Here is a 17,426-nt window from a genome sequence, read left to right on the forward strand (position 1 = left end):
CGCGACAATCACTTTTAGCGACTCTCCAGATGCAAGAATTAAAAAAAAAACTTTTGAAGGGAAATCTGAAAAACGTTTCACCTCAGATGACGCTGGAATGTTTTTTTTTTTTTCTCTCCCATTCTAACTTGAAGCAATCTCCTTTCTCAGATTGACTGAGTTTAGGAAGCCAGGCAATCGAGTAGCTCGGGGCTCGCTCCGCCCAGACGACTCGGCTAGTTCAGGCTGCGTTGCTTCATCCCGGAACTGGTTGGGCGTCGGTTTCTCTAAGTGTCGTCTCTGCTCGACTTGGGTGGGTGGGGGTTTCCTCGCCGCCATGGCTAGCCCAGAGCCCCGCTACCCCTCTTCCTCGATCGTGGATGACTTCAATTATGGCAGCTGCGTGGCCTCTGCCAGCGTGCACATCCGAATGGGTACGGCTTCCCTTTAGTCCTTGCCGACAGCCTGTCGCAGGTCTTGCTCTGCCGTCGGCCTCTGGAGGCGGATTTCCGGCCTGGCGTGCTGTCCCGGTTTCGGGGGGAGACCGTCCACAGCGCCCTTCCCCTCACCCCGGGGATTAGAGGGGGCGCCCGAGCCCAAAAGTTCCGATGAAGAGATCTGTTCCCTCCCTCCCCAGAGGCTCTGGAAGGGAGAGTGCCCAGAGCGGCAAGATGGACCTGTATCTCTGAGCTCCGGAGCTTCTTCTACTTCAATATTGTCTCTTTTTCTGTGCAGAGAGGGCTCGATGAAAACCTCACGAGCCTTAACTGGTCTAATTTGGGTGAAAATAGGTTTATTGTATGATATTTGTAACGTGCAACTGAAGAAAGTTATCTGTTTCAATGTTTCAGCTTTTGGGGTGGGAGGACGCGTCCTTAGTTTTTGTTTACTAGTCTCTACTGTGAGAGTCTCTGCTTAACTCCATAGGGGCAGGAATCCTGTCTGTCTTGTTGACTGCTTTCTCTCCTCAAGATCTAGAACCTAACGTATGTTTGGGGATTATTTTTGAGACGGTTGCTGAAAACGGAAGCTTCCTGTTGTTGCTGTCGTTAGGTGCCCTGGAGTCCTTTTGACTCATAGTCAAACTGTGTACAACAGAAGGAAGCACTGCCAGGTCCTGCGTCATCTTCAATCCTTGTTATGCTTGAGTCCATTTTTGCAGGCACTGTGTCAGTCCATCTCATTGAGGGCCTTCGTCTTTTTCGCTGACTCTCTCCTGAAGCTTCCTAAGTCAGCCAAAACACCATTATTTTTTGCTCTGCGTATTAGTTTTATGATGCAGTATTCAGTGAGAAGTTAATTTGAATGTGAAATGTTCAGCTTCATGCAAGTGGAATTCATTGTCTACTCTTGTTCACCATTTGATCACATAAATTGCCCGAGGTTTTCACCCTATTTTAGCAGCTGGAATTGTTTTTGACATGGAATTCTGAAGATAGTTCTCACACACTGAGAATCTTGGTGTTCAGCATTAATGTTTCTGGAACTGAATTTTAAAATATTGTGGCAAATGAGCTCAGCTTTTTAGTGTGTGGCTTTTAAACTAAGAAGGCATTCTGAAATTTCAACTGTAAAATGGATATTGACAGTGTGGTACAACAAAAAAAAGGAGTAATTAACTAATACTGAAGTCAAAAGCCACTCAAAGGCGACTGACAACGCTGGAAGTTCTAGGGAGTGGATTCCAATGCCTGGCTACCTCATAGACAGCAACGGGAGAATCAGGGTTCCTGCTGGTCCCCAAAATGAGGAAGAACAAGAATAGGTGACTTCAGAGAAGGACAGGGATAGAAAATGGCAGCCACTGCAGGAAACTAAATTTCTGTGGACATGGTGTCAGGGGTGTGTGAATAGAAGGCCTTTCTTAGAGGGGCCTTGGTCAGTCAAGGTACTGCCAGTATAAGGAAACATTTGAATTATTAACATACATTTAAGAAACAAACTACATTTATTGAGCAGCCCTTTCATACTTCATGTAAAGGCAGTGGAGTAAACAAAAGTTTTGGAAGTCCAGTCCCTGTCATCAAGGCATTTCAGTTAGGCTGGCCACTAGCAGGGGCAGATTATCCAATAAGCACTGCCTTACTTATGCTTACTTACTAATCTGTATTGAATGATTTCACATTTTTTCACCACATCACAGATTGTGCTTCTAGGTACGACTGGCATCTCTCTCCCAACCCAAAGCACCTTCCTATAGAATCAAAGCTCTTTTCAAATTTACAGTCTCTGACAGGGGTGGATAACCCAGTAAGCCAGGTAAGCACGGGCTTACTTGTGCTTAATTACTAAGCTGTAGTGAACAATTTCACATGGGTTTCACCGCGCTGTGTTTCCCTTGCATTTTGGATAATCTGCCCCTGGTCCGGATGAGAGATCATGCAGATTTTGGCTAGGGTAGTAGCAAAGGAGACTGAAAGAGGTAGACCTGTTCTACTTTTGAAAGTAGTAGCAGTTATGGTTAAGAGCTGTGGCTGCTAACCAAAAGGTTGGCAGTTTGAATCTACCAACTGCTCCTTGGAAACCCTATGGGGCAATTCTACTCTGTCCTGTAGGGTTGCTATGAGTTGGAATCAACTGGACGACAACAGGCTTGGTTTATTTATTTATTTTTTTAGTAGCTACAGCACTTGCTGATGGATTAGATTTGGGGACAAGGAAAAGGAAGGGGAATCAAAGATGATTCCTATGTGGGGGACGGTGGTGCTGGTTACTGACGAGAAATACACATTTGGGGTAGAAATTCAGAGTTCCTGTCTTGGCTGTGTTAAGTATGAGATGTCAGGAAGGAGAGAACAGAACTCAGAATAAAAATTAGGAAGATGTTGTTTAGCTGGTATTCTTTTCATACTGAATTTTTTTTTCCCTTGTGAATTGTGTATACATGTCCTTTGCTGTGTTTATATTAGTTGTTCAGAATGGTATCAAATGTTGGTTTTGCCTGAGGTTGATTTTAAGGTCCCGTTTTTAAAGTGTATAGAAAAAGTGGTAGTCCAGAAAACCTGCGTAAGGATAATTTCCTATGATGGATTTATAGGCTTAGCATAAATTTCTTTAAAATGTTTTTCCATTAGAAATTTAATAAATGTTGGTGATATCTTAAAAACAGATTAGCAAAGAACTGAACATGAAAGTCATCCTTAGTCATACTGCCCAGAGAAGCCATTGTTAACATCTTGGCGTATATTCTTCCTGTCTTTTATTACAGGCGCACATGTGCGCACACATGTACAAATAAACATTAGCTCCTCCTGTATATGCTGTTTTGTAAAAACATTCCATAAAATGATAAGACTTAACATTAACTTTCAGTGCTTAGTCAAGAATATATATATGGGGTAGATCTGAGTTACATAATGGGATACCAAAAGTAACGAATTTCTTTTTCTTTTTTTTTTGAGCCCAGAAAATCCCTTGGGGGAGTAATGGTTCCATCTTTGGTTTAATAATTAAATTTTTAGAAAGATAGCCCAAATAACATTGCGTGGTAGTAATATATATTTTTTCTTTCTACTTTTATGTTTTACAGAACATATAATTTAACCATTGATTCACAGTATCAGTTGTACTTTGGCCTAGGTGTAAGTATATATAACCATCAGATATCAGGGCCTTTTTACGAAAGTAAATTGTAGATCTGTTCTTGGAGATTAGCACTATTTACCTTTTTTCAAGATATGTACCTACACTTAGGCCAAAGTACAACTGATACTGTGAATCAATGGTTATGTGTTCAGTAAAACCTGTTTAAGATGTTGGTAGCTGCTGTGAAGTTGGCTTCTGATTCGTGGTGACCTCATGTACAACAGAACAAAATCCTGCCTGGTTCTGAGCCGTCCCCATGATCACACTGCATCATTGTGATCCAGTGGGTTTTCATTAGCTGATTTTTTCAGAAGTAGACTGCCAGGCCTTTCTTCCTAGTCCTTCTTAAGTCTAGAAGTTCTGCTGAAACCTGTTCAGCATTATAACAATACCCAATGCCCTTGTTAGGAACTATATATTTTGGAAAGAGTTCCAGAGGGGAAAATTATTAAGATTTAATGTTTGGACTTTTGAGGATTAAATCTTTAGTACTCATGAAAATTCCTTTATCCTTATAAAAGATTTATTACTTGCTAATTTGTTGACATACCATCAAGTTAAGTCACCCTTCATTGGGAAGGCAAGTCTTTAGTAGGAATTTTTTAAAAAAGGAATTTCTACCATATGAGTATTGTCGTAACAGGCAGGAGACAACAGCGCATCTTCTTCTGTTGGGTAAAAGCCATTTAACAAGGTTTTTATTGTCTGTCTAAGCATGGTGTTCTAAGTAGGTCATGTGGTTCCATTATTCTTAATCAGAATATTTTTTTCTCTTCCATGACTAGCAGAAGTCACCATTCATTCAATATAAATTTATTCAAAACAAAAAAATTTTTCTGTGCTATCTACTGCACTGGGTGCTGTTGTTATTGTTGGGTACTGTGAGTGTATTCTGACTCATAGTGACACAATGTGACAGAGTAGAACCAAAGGATTTTGTAGGCTGTGGTCTTTATGGGAGCAGATCACCAGGTCTTTCTCTCACAGAGCTGCTGGTTGGGTGTGAACCCCCAGCCTTTTGGTTAGCAGCCAGATCTGCTACGGGTATGAAAAATGAATAAGACATGTTAGGGAACTTTCAGTCTTTATTGTTTAATGGATCTGAAGGACAAGTAAACTTCTCAATTGTAAAATAAAGTGATGAGAAGTATGTTTAGGATTCCATGGGAGCATGAAAGATGAATATCTAATTCAGGCTGGGGGCTAAATTTTCTTTTTGGGGGGGATGAAAATATACACAGCAAAATGTGCACCAGTTCAACACTTTCTACATGTACAATTCAGTGACAGTGGTTACATTCTTCAAATTGAACCACCATTCTCAATATCCTTTTCCAAATTATTTTACTATTATTAACAGAAACTCATTGTGGGGACTGCATCTTGAAAGATAATTCGTAGTTAATCGGGGGTGAGAGGAGAGGGATACTATCAGCATGTGTGTACAGACAGTAGGTGGGAACTGCGGTTACTCCTCCACCTCTGAAGATGGAGTGGTGGGTTCTTTGGTGTTCGTTGTATTAGTTATACCATCTGTGTATCAGAAGACTTTTGTAATAAGTATTTTTTAATCATCAGAGCTTGGCATTCATCTATGTATGTTGGTAATAAGATATCCTGAAAGGTAGAAATTTGCTCTTTTATAGAAAATACAGGCAGTGATACTATGTGTGAGAAAAAAAGATGAGTGAAGATAAGCTTATATATTTACCTTTGAAGGATAAATTTCATTTTAGAGAAACTTTTTTTTACTGCTGCAGAAATATTTTTTAGAAAGTTTTCTATGTAACCATATGTTTTCTATTACTCCTTTTCAGTTTTAAGACAGAATCTTTCTTTTAAAATGTCCTGTCTTTAATCTTTTTTGTTGTATGCTGCTACGTACAAATAGACATTTAATACTTTCTTTTGATTCTGATGAAAATGTTTACATTCTGGCCCTTTGACTTAATGTTCATTTTTTAAGCTCATGCGTTTTGGAGAATTAGATACCACAATTTCTGAATTACTTTGGAAGCTTTTTCTTTTTTCTAGTTTTAGTTAAAGAATACATTGTTTAGATTAAGATTTAAGAAAGAATGAGTGTACTAAAAGCTTAGTTTTTCTAAGAAGAAATTTGATCTTAGAAATATGACAGCTGCTTAAATAGTCATGTAATTTTTTTTCTCCCTTTCAGCCTTTCTAAGAAAAGTCTACAGCATCCTTTCTGTGCAAGTTCTCTTAACTACAATGACATGCACAGCTTTTTTATACTTTGAGGCTATACGGACATTTATACATGAAAGGTAAGCTAACGAGGAATTTTGAACCATTTTCAGACATTGCGTATCAAGAGGACATATTATACTGAACCACATCTACCATGGCTGCACCAAACTGAGTTCAGTACAACTAGATGGTGCCTGGCTACCACCACTGATCTTTCTATTAGTTCCAATAGTTTTCCATGATCCCTGTCAGAGCAGTAAGTGGTAGTATAAAAACGTAGAACGAAATTCTAACTCAAAAGGAAAGACCAGACATGCTGGCCTGACAGACACTGGAGAAACCCTGAGAGTATGGCCCTGGACACCTTATCAGCTCATTAATGAAGACACTCCTGAGGTCACCCTTCAGCCCAAGATTGAACAGGCCCATGAAAAAAAAATGAGACTAAAGGGGCACACCAGCCCAGGGGCAAGGACTGGAAGGCAGGAGGGGACAGGAACACTGGTAATAGGGAAACTTAAGGTTGAGAAGGGAGAGTGCTGACATGTGGTGGGGTGGTTAACCAATGTCATAAAGCAGTATTATGTACTAACTGCTTAATGAGAAACTAGTTTGTTCTGTAAACCTTCATCTAAAGTACAAAATAATAAAAAAGGAAAAAAATTAATAGATGCTTAGGTTTATTTTACATAAACTCATTTAGTTTATTATAAGGTGGTCATAAAAAAAAAAAAGAGGACATTTTAAAAGCAAAGCTCGTTATTTTTTCTATTAGCTTTTAAGATAGGAATGTAAGAAAAGTTCATTATCTAACGCTTATGAGATTTGTTTTTACAAGGAAGCTGCTCCACAGCTTGGTCATTTACCTCTGCTTTTTTTTTTTTTTTTTTTTGCTTAGATTCTTTGAGGCTTAAACCTTTATCTCCTGAGATAGTATGAAGAATTTTTACTGCATAAAGCTTATCTTTTTAAGTGTTAATTTTTCTGTTTTATTAGATTATATGCCCTATTGCCTCATTCATCTTTATATCTCCAAAGTCTAAGTACTTGGAAAATATTTATCTTTAATTAATTAAATACATTAATTTTGGTTCATGTCTAGGATAATTTTGTGGAGAAGCTTTCTCAAAAGAGCTATATTTGATTCATCCCTAATTCATTTAAGATCTGACCTCCAAAATAATTATTTCCATGGCCAAAAGTAATGCAGATTCTTTTTATTAAAGGAAAGGAAAAATAAAGAATGAACATTTTCTGAGAAGTTTCTATCCTCTCTCCCCACCAAAAAGGGGAGTATTAAGCTATTCGTTTGTTATTTGGGATAAATCCTTTCATTTAAATTACAGCTATATGGTAAAGACCCTAAAAAAGAAGTTAGGTTCAAAATTTGTTTATTATTTAATAGTTTTATTTACTGCATTTTAGTTAAAAAGGTTGTATGCTACCTGTAAAAAAAAAAATTCAAATACAATAGAAGCTCATGAAGTAAAAAAGGAAAACTCTCCCCCATTCATTGTAGACTCTTCTTTGTCCTGATCTGCCTCTCCACTTCACACCCCTCAGGTTTTCCAGATGTAAAAATAATTCCTTTTGACAGTTTGGTGTGGATCTTTCTGGACATTTTTCTGTGTTTTCATAAACACATAAAAGACATGTTTTATTAAGTTGGATAATGCTATTTATGCTATTTTAAACTGGAAAGCACTTTTACTGTTTTGTCTTTCAGTCCTGCCTTAATTTTGGTGTTTGCCTTTGGATCTTTGGGTTTGATTTTAGCATTGACTCTGAACAGACATAAACATCCCCTTAACCTGTACCTCCTTTTTGGATTTGTGAGTACTTTGACAATGTCTATTCCTTTAATGTTCATTCGTGAGTTTTAAGTACATTTATTTAATTCTATGCACATATATAACAACAGCAGAACAAATTTTGAATTAGGGTATTTTAGGAAATTACTTGTAATTTTGTGGTTTTCTATTATTTTTAACTCAGTTTCAAAGGTTTTTTGTTTATGGTAGGCATAATATCTATCCCATGTCTTTACAAGGCTGCTCTGAAACTACAATGAGATCATGGATGTGGAACTACACTGAACTGCTAGAAATTAGAAAAACGTGAGATAATATAATTTTACATGCATTTATATAATTTTAGTTTCTTTTTTTTTAGACAGTACTGGAAGCTCTGGCTGTGGCCACTGTTGGTAAGCTGTGATTATGCTGCTCTTTTAGAGTATCTTTTTAATGTGAACAAATCTTGAGGGTAAAAAGGTGTTTGGGGCTAAAGCTTAGCATCATGGAATGTCATATTTAAGAAATATGGCATAGGAGGAAGGATTCTTAAAATACAAGCAAAAGTCAAATGTTTATACTTTATATAGTTCAGTTTAGCCTGGAGGCAATGGAAATTAACGGAAATGAGGAATAGAGGACAGTATTTCATCTGCATTTATCCATTTATAAAACTAAGACAACTACAGCTAGTCTTTTCCATAATTTAAAGGGAGCTTATGGCAACTGATAACATGTGTTTTGGACCATATACTTTGATCACAGAAGTTTAGCCCCTGGAAGTACTGCCTACATTGAGCTGTGCTTTAATGTTATATCCTCATATTTTATCAGTTGGCACCATAAGAAACAGTGGTGATTTTTGTTTTCGTGTTTGGTGATAAGCGTGTGTTTGAAGGCAAATGTCTTTTATAATTATAATTGATGTACTCTATGTAATGCCTCAAGTAAAAACTTCATTATTTATTCTGATTGTCTTGATGAAATCATTAACCTTGTCAGCCAAAAAAGGTCAAAGTCAGCCATTATACTCAGTAACAGTAAATTGTTAATCCTTATGGTTATTATATTTATCTTCTCCTTTTTGTCATTACTGTTTTTACCTTTTCTTCCAATTTTATTGAATCTATGTATTTTGGTAACCCACCTCTTTTATAAGAGAGTCAGAGTGTGTATAAATAGTTATAAATACTAAAATAAATAAAATTGAAATTTCTCAACTTAGAACAGAGTATTATTGTTTACCTACTATTAATTTTATTATCAAGTCCATCTTCTGCCTCCTCTTTCCCTCAGCATGTGTAAGGGATATAGGAGAGAGATTTGTTTCAGTGTTATTGAAATCGGGAGTAGAAATACATAGACGGGATAATCTGATAAATCATTTTTCTCATTAATTATAACATCATTTTCTATCTAATTGTGTTCTGAATTTAATGGCAAGTATCAAAACTGACTTCATGTTTTATTTTTCTGCTTTAACTTCCTACTCCCATAATGACATAAACAGAGAAATTCCAATAATGTATCATTTAGGAATAGAAAGAACTTGGATAATTAACCTCTGAAAAATTAAAAACTGCTTAAATAGTTTTGGGTTCAAAGCACTTCCTTTTAAAAGGTTATAAGTTATCTGTTAAAATGTTAAGCAGTTGTATTATCATAGTCATAGTTGATCCATTCTAAAATTATAGAAGGGAATTTGCTACATACTCAGAACTAAATACCAAACGTACAATAATGCATACCAAGATAATTTGGATACAAGGCAATTAGTGGTTGGTTTCTATCCTCTGCAGGGTAGGGGAATGGCAACCAACCCCAGACAGCATCAGTAATTTTTCTTGCCCAATTTCCTTGAATTGGACTGATGAACTAAGTGGCAACAACAGGTGATTGCTGGAATTGATGCTACTATCCAAGAATTCCCAGCCTGCCACAGGATGCAGAATTATCACGACTAATATTTAAGCCACCACCAGAGGTGGTGATAAACTGTAGCTGAGACAGGAGCGGTTGACAATTATTCCGTCATTATTGCTGGAACTCCTGACTGGCTAGCTGTGCAGTGTCTCGCCAGTCATTTCATAATATGAGCCCTTATTTTGTATGATTGAATTTTTTGGAGCCTCTTTATCGCATTAGGGGCATATACCAGTATTCAAGGCTGAATAAGGAATCTTGCCTTAATTGTTTTTACTGGCAAGTCGTATAGAAGCAGATATAAAGTATTTCTGTTAAATGTCAAAAAGAGCTGTTTTTTACTGAGTATGTTTATATGCATTTTTATATGCATTTTTAATCAATATTTTAATTTTACAGTCACTTTCTATGATGTGTATATTATTCTCCAAGCTTTCATACTGACTACTGCAGTATTTCTTGGTTTGACTGCATATACTCTCCAATCTAAGAGGGATTTTAGCAAATTTGGAGCAGGGTAAGTTATATATTCTTTATAGATGTCTTTAATAATATAGTTTTGAAAAAAATGCCATGTTTTTATCTTTGGGTACTAACTTTTAGTGTTAGGCAATGGGAGATCATCTCCTTGAATATTAGGGCCAGGTCCTGCTCTCTCCCAGAGCACACAAGGAGAGTGTACGTGATGGAGTCATTTGATTCTTCCGTATAGTGAAAAAGAAGTGAAAGTCAAAAATATCAGCTTTTGAGAGGTTAGACTTGGAAGCTTTATGAAAGGTGTGAAATTTACCTAAATTTATAGGCCTTTGTGTTAGAAGAAACACTATCAAGACCATCCACATTTTTGTAGCAAAAGCAAGGTAATTCTCCCAGGTGTTGGAGATGTATGCATGAACTTCAAACTTTTTTCAATCCACCTCGATTAACTTGCATGCTTCTTCAAACAAACCAAGAAACAAGTCTATGGAATGATGCTTTTTATATTAGGCTAATGGTGCTCTGTTGCCCTCACCTGGTAGGAATGCACACACTTTTTTCTAAGCTCCCCAATGGCTTCTTGTTGGCATGTTACCAATCACCGAAACATTTTCTGTTCTTTTTCCTGTTACAACACTAAAAATTTACAAAAGTCTGCTCTTGCAAAACTTCCTTTCTTCTCCTTATTTTTCTGGTAATTCAGATTACCAGAATTCTTTATCTGGATAAAACATAGTTGGTCAGCCAGTACTGATCATTCATTGTGCAACCTGCTTAAATAGTATTAGAATGGAATTTGAATTAGGGAGAGGAACATTTTCTTTTTGGGGGAGATATTTCATACATATTTTTGTGATGTATGTGATAAAAGGTTTACTCTTCCCAACACCAATTTCCTCCTGTTCTGTTCCCTCCCATCCATTCTGGTATACTCTCTAGAACTCCTGTTCTGGTAAACAATCTTTTCTGTATTTCAGCCTCTTCATAATACATTCTTTCTTTTTCCTTTTCCTCCCTGAGAACACTATTCTGTAGCTGCTGTTTCATACATTTTGCCTGGTTTTTAGTTAAGAAGGGAGGGTAAATTTGGCCCTTGTTACTCCCTTGTGACCTGAAGCAGCTGATAGGTGTATTTGGGCTTCCAAGTTCCATATTTGATAACAAAGGACTGACTTCTTAGACATCCGTTGTTGTACAATTATACTTTCTCTATAACAGTTGAATGGTAACTCAAAATTATAGCAGTGGCAGATTATGCACATAAATTAAGTTCTAAATAAGTATAGAATAGAAAATACATGGGGGAACTTTGATACCCATGTTGTCAGAAAAGCTTGCTATTATTATTTGATTTAAAATGCAATTACATTTCATTTGTTCATGTATGTATTTTCTAGGTTTTACAGCTTTCTGAATTAAAATGCATACAATGATATTTCTGCTTATATCAATATTTTGTTTCAATTAAAAACTTTAAAAATGACACTCTTAACTAGTTTTGTAAACCCGTAAAAACAAGTGTTGAATAGACAGCTGTGCTTCCAGCTTCCTTAAAAAAAAAAACTCATCCAAAATGGGAATTGCATAGCAGTCATTATATGTTTATGAATTGTTACGTTTTAATTATTCTTTGGCAAAAATATGGGTGGATTTCTTTTTACAAGGCTGTTTGTTTTCTCAGAAAAATTTGAGTGGGGTTACAAACTTTTTTGTTGCGAATAATACTCTAAATTATTAATGTTTTGTTTTTATAGACTATTTGCAGCTTTGTGGATTTTTTGCTTATCAGGATTCTTGAAGGTAAGTTGTTTTAGAATGGTGACTTGAAAAATAATTCAGACTGTGTGGATACAGCTAGTCCTTGACTTATGACAGACTTCCATTTCGATGACTCCATCATAAGTCAGTTCTAATGCAAGTCGGATACTTAATTTTTTTTTTTTCCATTATTATTGCTTTTTATTGTCAGTATCTTTATAAATCCAATCGTTATTGGGGGTTGGAAATATTACATGTAAACTTACAGATATATTTAATACATACTCACATAAAAAAATACACAGATCATAAAATCATAAAAATTTACTCTGGGGATGAAATTAACAATTGATGTTTCTGATGGTACAAAATGCTGAATGAGATCATGCTGTAGGCCTTGGTGGCACAGTGGTTAACGTGCTTGGCTGCCAACCAGAAGGTGGGTGGTTCGAACCCACCATCTGTTCTTCAGGAGAAAAAGTGGCAGTCTGCTTCTGTAAAGATTTACAGCCTTGGAAACCCTATAGGGCAGTTCTGCTCTGTCCTATAGTGTCACTATGAATTGGAACGACTTGACGGCAATGAGTTTTATAGGCCTGGCCTACAATGAAGTTGGCGTCACTATCGTAAAAATGAAGGCAGAGTCATAATGGCTATCAGGCATGTGAGTGGTTCAAATGTCATTATGTTGTTAAGAGTTACATATGCCCTACTTTCTATCCCATATGATTCCCTTATGACTTCACTGCAGACCAGGCCATAGCCTGCTGTATGGCAGTGTTCAGAACAATAAATCATAACATTGAACATCTGAGAATGATGACATCGCAGATTACGCACTGCAACATTGTATATAGTACATATTACGAAGGATAAGATGGACAAATAAAGAAACACGGTAATAACTGCAGTTTGCCATAACTTGAATATATCATAAGGTGGCCACTACCTGCATATTAATCTTAAAAAACCCGTAATAGGTACTGTTAAAATAGTTATAATTTATCTGGAACATTTATATATAAATGATTATAGAATAATCTCTTTATAAAATCAAGGTCTTATGTTGATCAGTATTCAGTATTGTTGATTGAAAGAAAGATGAAATGAGCTAAATCATATTAAAAGCCCTTGTAATTGTCAACCTCCATGTGGCATATTTTATTCAGAAAAGAAGTATATTTCTAAATAATTTATATTTGAATGCTACTGTTCAAAGTCAAGTGGGTAGCTTAATGGAAAGGAAGCTATCCATCCATTCATTCATGTAGCCATCCTTCCATCTAATAGAAGCAAAGGTAGACCTACCTTGGCTTTTTCTGCTTTTAACATTTATATTCAAAGTTGTACACTAGTATGAAATACATATGTAGCAGCAGATCAGTGCAGCAAGTAATTTAAGTGCTCTTATTACTGTTCTCAAATATAAACTTATTACTGTTGCCTATAGTTATTTTTTTATAGCGAAACAATGGAGCTGGTTTTGGCTGCTGGGGGAGCCCTTCTTTTCTGCGGATTCATCGTCTATGACACTCACTCACTGATGCATAGGCTGTCACCTGAAGAATACATACTGGCTGCCATCAGCCTTTACTTGGATATCATCAATCTGTTCCTGCACCTGTTACGTTTGTTGGAAGCAGTTAATAAAAAGTGATCGAAAGCAATGTACAGAAACTGTTTTATTAAGTATTAAAGTTTGAGATATAATTGCATATAAAATACTTTTATAATCTTTATTTGCACTCTACTTTGGAGGTTAAATATCAAAATTCTGTTACTTTTTTCAACCCTAAATTTGCCATACGTAGATTGTTCATCTGCAATACAAAAATAATTTCATGAGTAGATTAGATTAAGAATATTAGTTTGTTTAAAAAAAAAAAGAATATTGGTTTGTTTTTGTCTAATTTAAATTTTTCCTTAATTAACATTAGATTTTATGAGTCTAAAATACTAGTGTCTTTACTATTATAAAGTATAAATCTCCTTTTACTAGATTTTTATTTAGAAAAAAATATATAAAAGATAAATTTCACAGATAATCAGCACAGTATTAAAATGTTAATGCCATTTCATTATAAAATAATGTATTCAAAATTAAAGATCTGCTTTAAAGTCAGATATTATGACATAAAATTTTATTTTAATTATTTTTTTAAGTACAGGTTTCACTTTTAAAATTATAACCTTCTCGTGTAGAGGACCCAAAAATACTCATTTATCGTTAGTCATATTTATTAGGGGCTGAGCTGTTCATATGTCATTAAATATATTTCAGAATAAAGATATCTGAAAAATAGTGCTTTGTGGTTTCATTTGTGTTGGGCCACACAGCATGTTAGGTTACCACTAGCCAGCGAAGCTTTGGCAGATTCCCTCACTAAGCACCGTTTCCCAGATAAACCAAAACAAAAACCCATTACCGATGAGTCGATTCTGACTCACAGCGATCCTATAGGACAGAGTAGAACTGCCCCATAGGGTTTCCAAGAAGCGCTTGGTGGACTCGAACTGCCGACCTTTTGGTTAGCAGCCGAGAGGACGCTGAAACAGTACTACACATTTAGCTTCCAGAGGTTTTTAGATGTAAATTTGACTCCCTCCTCATTACTGTTGAATACCCAAATGTGCACAGCTCTGTATTCAAGTTTAACCCAGCACAGTGCGTAAGAGCATGTAGGTTAGAACTTGCTGTGCAGCCAACGTTCTGATCTTGGGTGAGTTACTTACCCATTCTTGCTTAGGTCTTTTGCCTCATCTTTATGATTTAATCAGTGTGCCACCAGGGGTCCTTTATAATAGGAAAAATAATAATGCTTTATATATTGGGTGGTTGTGAGGATTAAATGAGATATATATATATACACTTATATAAAAATAACTGCTTAATGTCAGTTTTATTAATACTATTAATTTTTATAAACAAAAGGCAGAATAGACTTAATTGTGAATCAAAGACACTAAGAAGCAGATTTGATATTTTTAAAATGTAAATGCCATTCTTTTCACTAAATTATTTTCTGGTTTGGAAAATAGCTATTTTTCATAAAAAATGTTAACATGCAATGAATTTATCATTTTTTAATTAAATTCTGTTTTAATTTCTGATATGAGTAATATAATTTTTAGGAGTAAAGGGATCTCAAGGACAAGAAGTTTAAAAACCTCTGGTGTAGAGAATTATATTTTATAAATGAACTATAGTTATTTTTACATTATTCTGTCAATGAATTTTGTATGTTTTCTTCACTATCACAATGAGTGCTACCATGTCTGTCCCTGTAGATGGCTCACTGTAAGTAGGTGTGAGAGTTTGTCTAGGCTGAGGAATAAGCAGAATTGCAGGATAAGGGCATGGTGCAATTTCAGTTTTTTACATCAAGTAAAGTCTGGTGCAGACTCCAGAAATATTTAGAAGTGGAACTACCAAGACTTGGACAGAGCCACAGGCAACTCAATGTGTGAGGGACAAAGGAAGAACAGTCAGAGAGGAAGGAGTAAAGTGAGGAGAGAGCAGTATCTGAGCACTTCTGTATTTACTGAATGTAATCTGGGAAAAGGCCTAGATGCAGTAGGCCCTGTCATCTGCTTTTGTTTCTCTTCTGCAGGCCCCAGAACTAGCTTTGACCTACTTAATGCAGTTCTGGAGATTAGTGGTGTCAGCACCGACCACAGGACTTTTTGGAGCAGCTGGGAACTTCCTGCTTTGTTCCTTTCACCTTTATAGAGCTTTGTCTTGAAGTATTCCCATTACCTAGCATCTGGACAACATGGGGTCACCATCTGGAATCCCAGAAGCCCTTCCTGGTCGTTACTAGTCAGGAAGCAGATCAGGGGTTCCATGGAAGAGGCCTAACTGCAGGGGCCCATAGCATGCCTTTGAGATGGGGAACCAGACCACCTCTTACCAGGTATTCAGTGCTACCCACTGTACCTCCAGCTCCATAAACTCCTTCCAGCTTTGCAAGAAATCAAAGCAATACCCAGTTGGACCCTTAAACCTTGTCCTGGCATCAGGGGATAAGTTTCCTGAAGACAGTAGCTTAAGTTTCCTTCATCTTTGTATATCTACCTGTTGCTGTCGAGTTGATTTCTGACTTATAGTGACCCTATAGAACAGAGTAGAACTGCCCCGTAGGGTTTCCAAGGAGTGGCTGGTGGAGTCTAACTGCTGACCTTTTGGTTATTGGCTGTAGCTTGCCGTAGCTCTTTACCACTGCAACACCAGGGCTCCATATCTAGTATAAAAAAACCCATTGCCGTCAAGTCGATTCTGACTCACAGTTACCCTAAAGGACAGAGTAGAGCTGCCCCATAGAGTTTCCAAGGAGTGCCTAGTGGATTCAAACTGCCGACCTTTCTGTTAGCAGCTGTAGCACTTAACCACTACACCACCAGGGTATGGATTTGTGTCTGTCAAAGAGTACATATTCACATACACTTTAATGAAGGAATGAATTAAGGAATTTTAAATACACTAAGGGGGCAGTGGAAACCCTGGTGGTGTAGTAGTTAAGTGCTACAGCTGCTAACAGAAAGGTCGGCAGTTTGAATCCACTAGGCACTCCTTGGAAACTCTATGGGGCAGTTCTCTGTCCTATACGGTTTCAGAACTGAATTGACTCACAGCAACGGGCTTGGTTTTTCTGGTTAAGGGGGCAGTGGTGGTTCAGTGGTAGAATTCTCACTTTCCATACAGGAGACCCGGGTTCGACTCCAGGCAATGAACCTCATGTAGTCACGACCCATCTGTCAGTGGAGGCTTGCATGTTGCTATGAGGCTGAATAGGTTTCAGTGGAACTTACAGACTGAGATGGACTAGGAAGAAAGGCCTTGTGATCTACTTCTGAAAAAATCAGCCAATGAAAACCCTACGGATCATGGTCTTATCCACTACTGATCGTGGGGTTGGTGTTTTGTTCCACTGTGCACGGGATTACCATGAGTCTGGCTGACTTGATGGCAGCTAACAACAAACATACTAAGACCATTTAACTATTCTGTTTGCTTTTATACAAACTGGTGAGTGACATAAATTTTAAAAATTTCAATAGTGCAGACCATGATTCAGCTTTGTAAAGCATACCCAACCCAGTGCCGTGGGGTCGATTCCATACTAATGCTGAATTATCTTGTATATTTTTAACACCATGACATTTTCATAATAAACCAAAAAAAAAAAAAAAAAAACCCAAACCTGTTGTCCTCTAGTCGATTTGGACTCATACCAACCCTATAGGACAGAGTAGAACAGCCCCATAGGGTTTCCAAGGAGCACCTGGTGGATTTGAACTGCTGACCTTTTGGTTAGCAGCATAGATCTTAACCACTACGCCATCAGAGTTTCCAACTATGAGTCAGAATCGACTGCAATGGGTATTTTCATAATAAAAAAATAGGTAAGTTTCATAATAGGTAAGTTTTTTTCTCTTAAAAATCTCTGGTATGTGTAGCCAAGATGCAGTCAATTTGGACTATCTGAAAGTGAGCTTTCTCTAATTTCAAATGCACTGTGTGTATATATTTTTGGGAGAGGTGGCTAAAATCTAATTTGAAAGACTTAGATATATGGTTAACATGTGAAATAGAAAATTCACATCCTCTATAAGAATTTCATCTCCAATTTAAAGAATTCAGTTTCCCAAGCATATTTGTTTTTTTGAATACCACGTGATTTTGGGGGGGGGCGGGGGAGTTAG

General features: G+C 36.8%; 1 protein-coding gene across 3 annotated transcripts; it reads left to right on the forward strand.

Moving 5' to 3' along the window:
• The first annotated feature begins 228 nt into the window (after positions 1–228).
• Positions 229–14,025, forward strand: TMBIM4 (transmembrane BAX inhibitor motif containing 4). 3 transcript variants are annotated; one of them, XR_010321816.1, is made up of 8 exons: positions 229–413; positions 5,741–5,849; positions 7,499–7,604; positions 7,945–7,978; positions 9,888–10,005; positions 11,720–11,765; positions 12,475–12,621; positions 13,174–13,248. XR_010321816.1 is itself a non-coding variant. In XM_003405183.4 (7 exons), the coding sequence occupies exons 1-7, from the start codon at positions 317–319 to the stop codon at positions 13,378–13,380; spliced, it is 717 nt and encodes a 238-aa protein (XP_003405231.1). In that variant the 5' UTR covers positions 229–316; the 3' UTR covers positions 13,381–14,025. The 3 variants fall into 3 exon arrangements, 2 of the variants coding, with proteins under 2 accessions (XP_003405231.1, XP_010596896.1); XM_003405183.4 differs by lacking the exon at positions 12,475–12,621 and having other exon boundaries at positions 13,174–14,025; XM_010598594.1 differs by lacking the exon at positions 12,475–12,621 and having other exon boundaries at positions 372–429; positions 5,780–5,849; positions 13,174–14,025.
• Positions 14,026–17,426: the final 3,401 nt, after the last annotated feature.

This window comes from Loxodonta africana, chromosome 4 (genome assembly GCF_030014295.1).
Source record: "Loxodonta africana isolate mLoxAfr1 chromosome 4, mLoxAfr1.hap2, whole genome shotgun sequence".
In the NCBI taxonomy this organism is placed as follows: Eukaryota; Metazoa; Chordata; class Mammalia; order Proboscidea; family Elephantidae; genus Loxodonta; species Loxodonta africana.

Coding starts and splice junctions, on each gene's coding strand:
- TMBIM4 (XM_003405183.4), top strand. CDS start 317: ATGGCTAGCCCAGAGCCCCGCTACCCCTCTTCCTCGATCGTGGATGAC. Junction 414..5,740: donor CAGCGTGCACATCCGAATGG/GTACGGCTTCCC, acceptor TCTCCCTTTCAG/CCTTTCTAAGAAAAGTCTAC. Junction 7,979..9,887: donor TCTGGCTGTGGCCACTGTTG/GTAAGCTGTGAT, acceptor TTAATTTTACAG/TCACTTTCTATGATGTGTAT.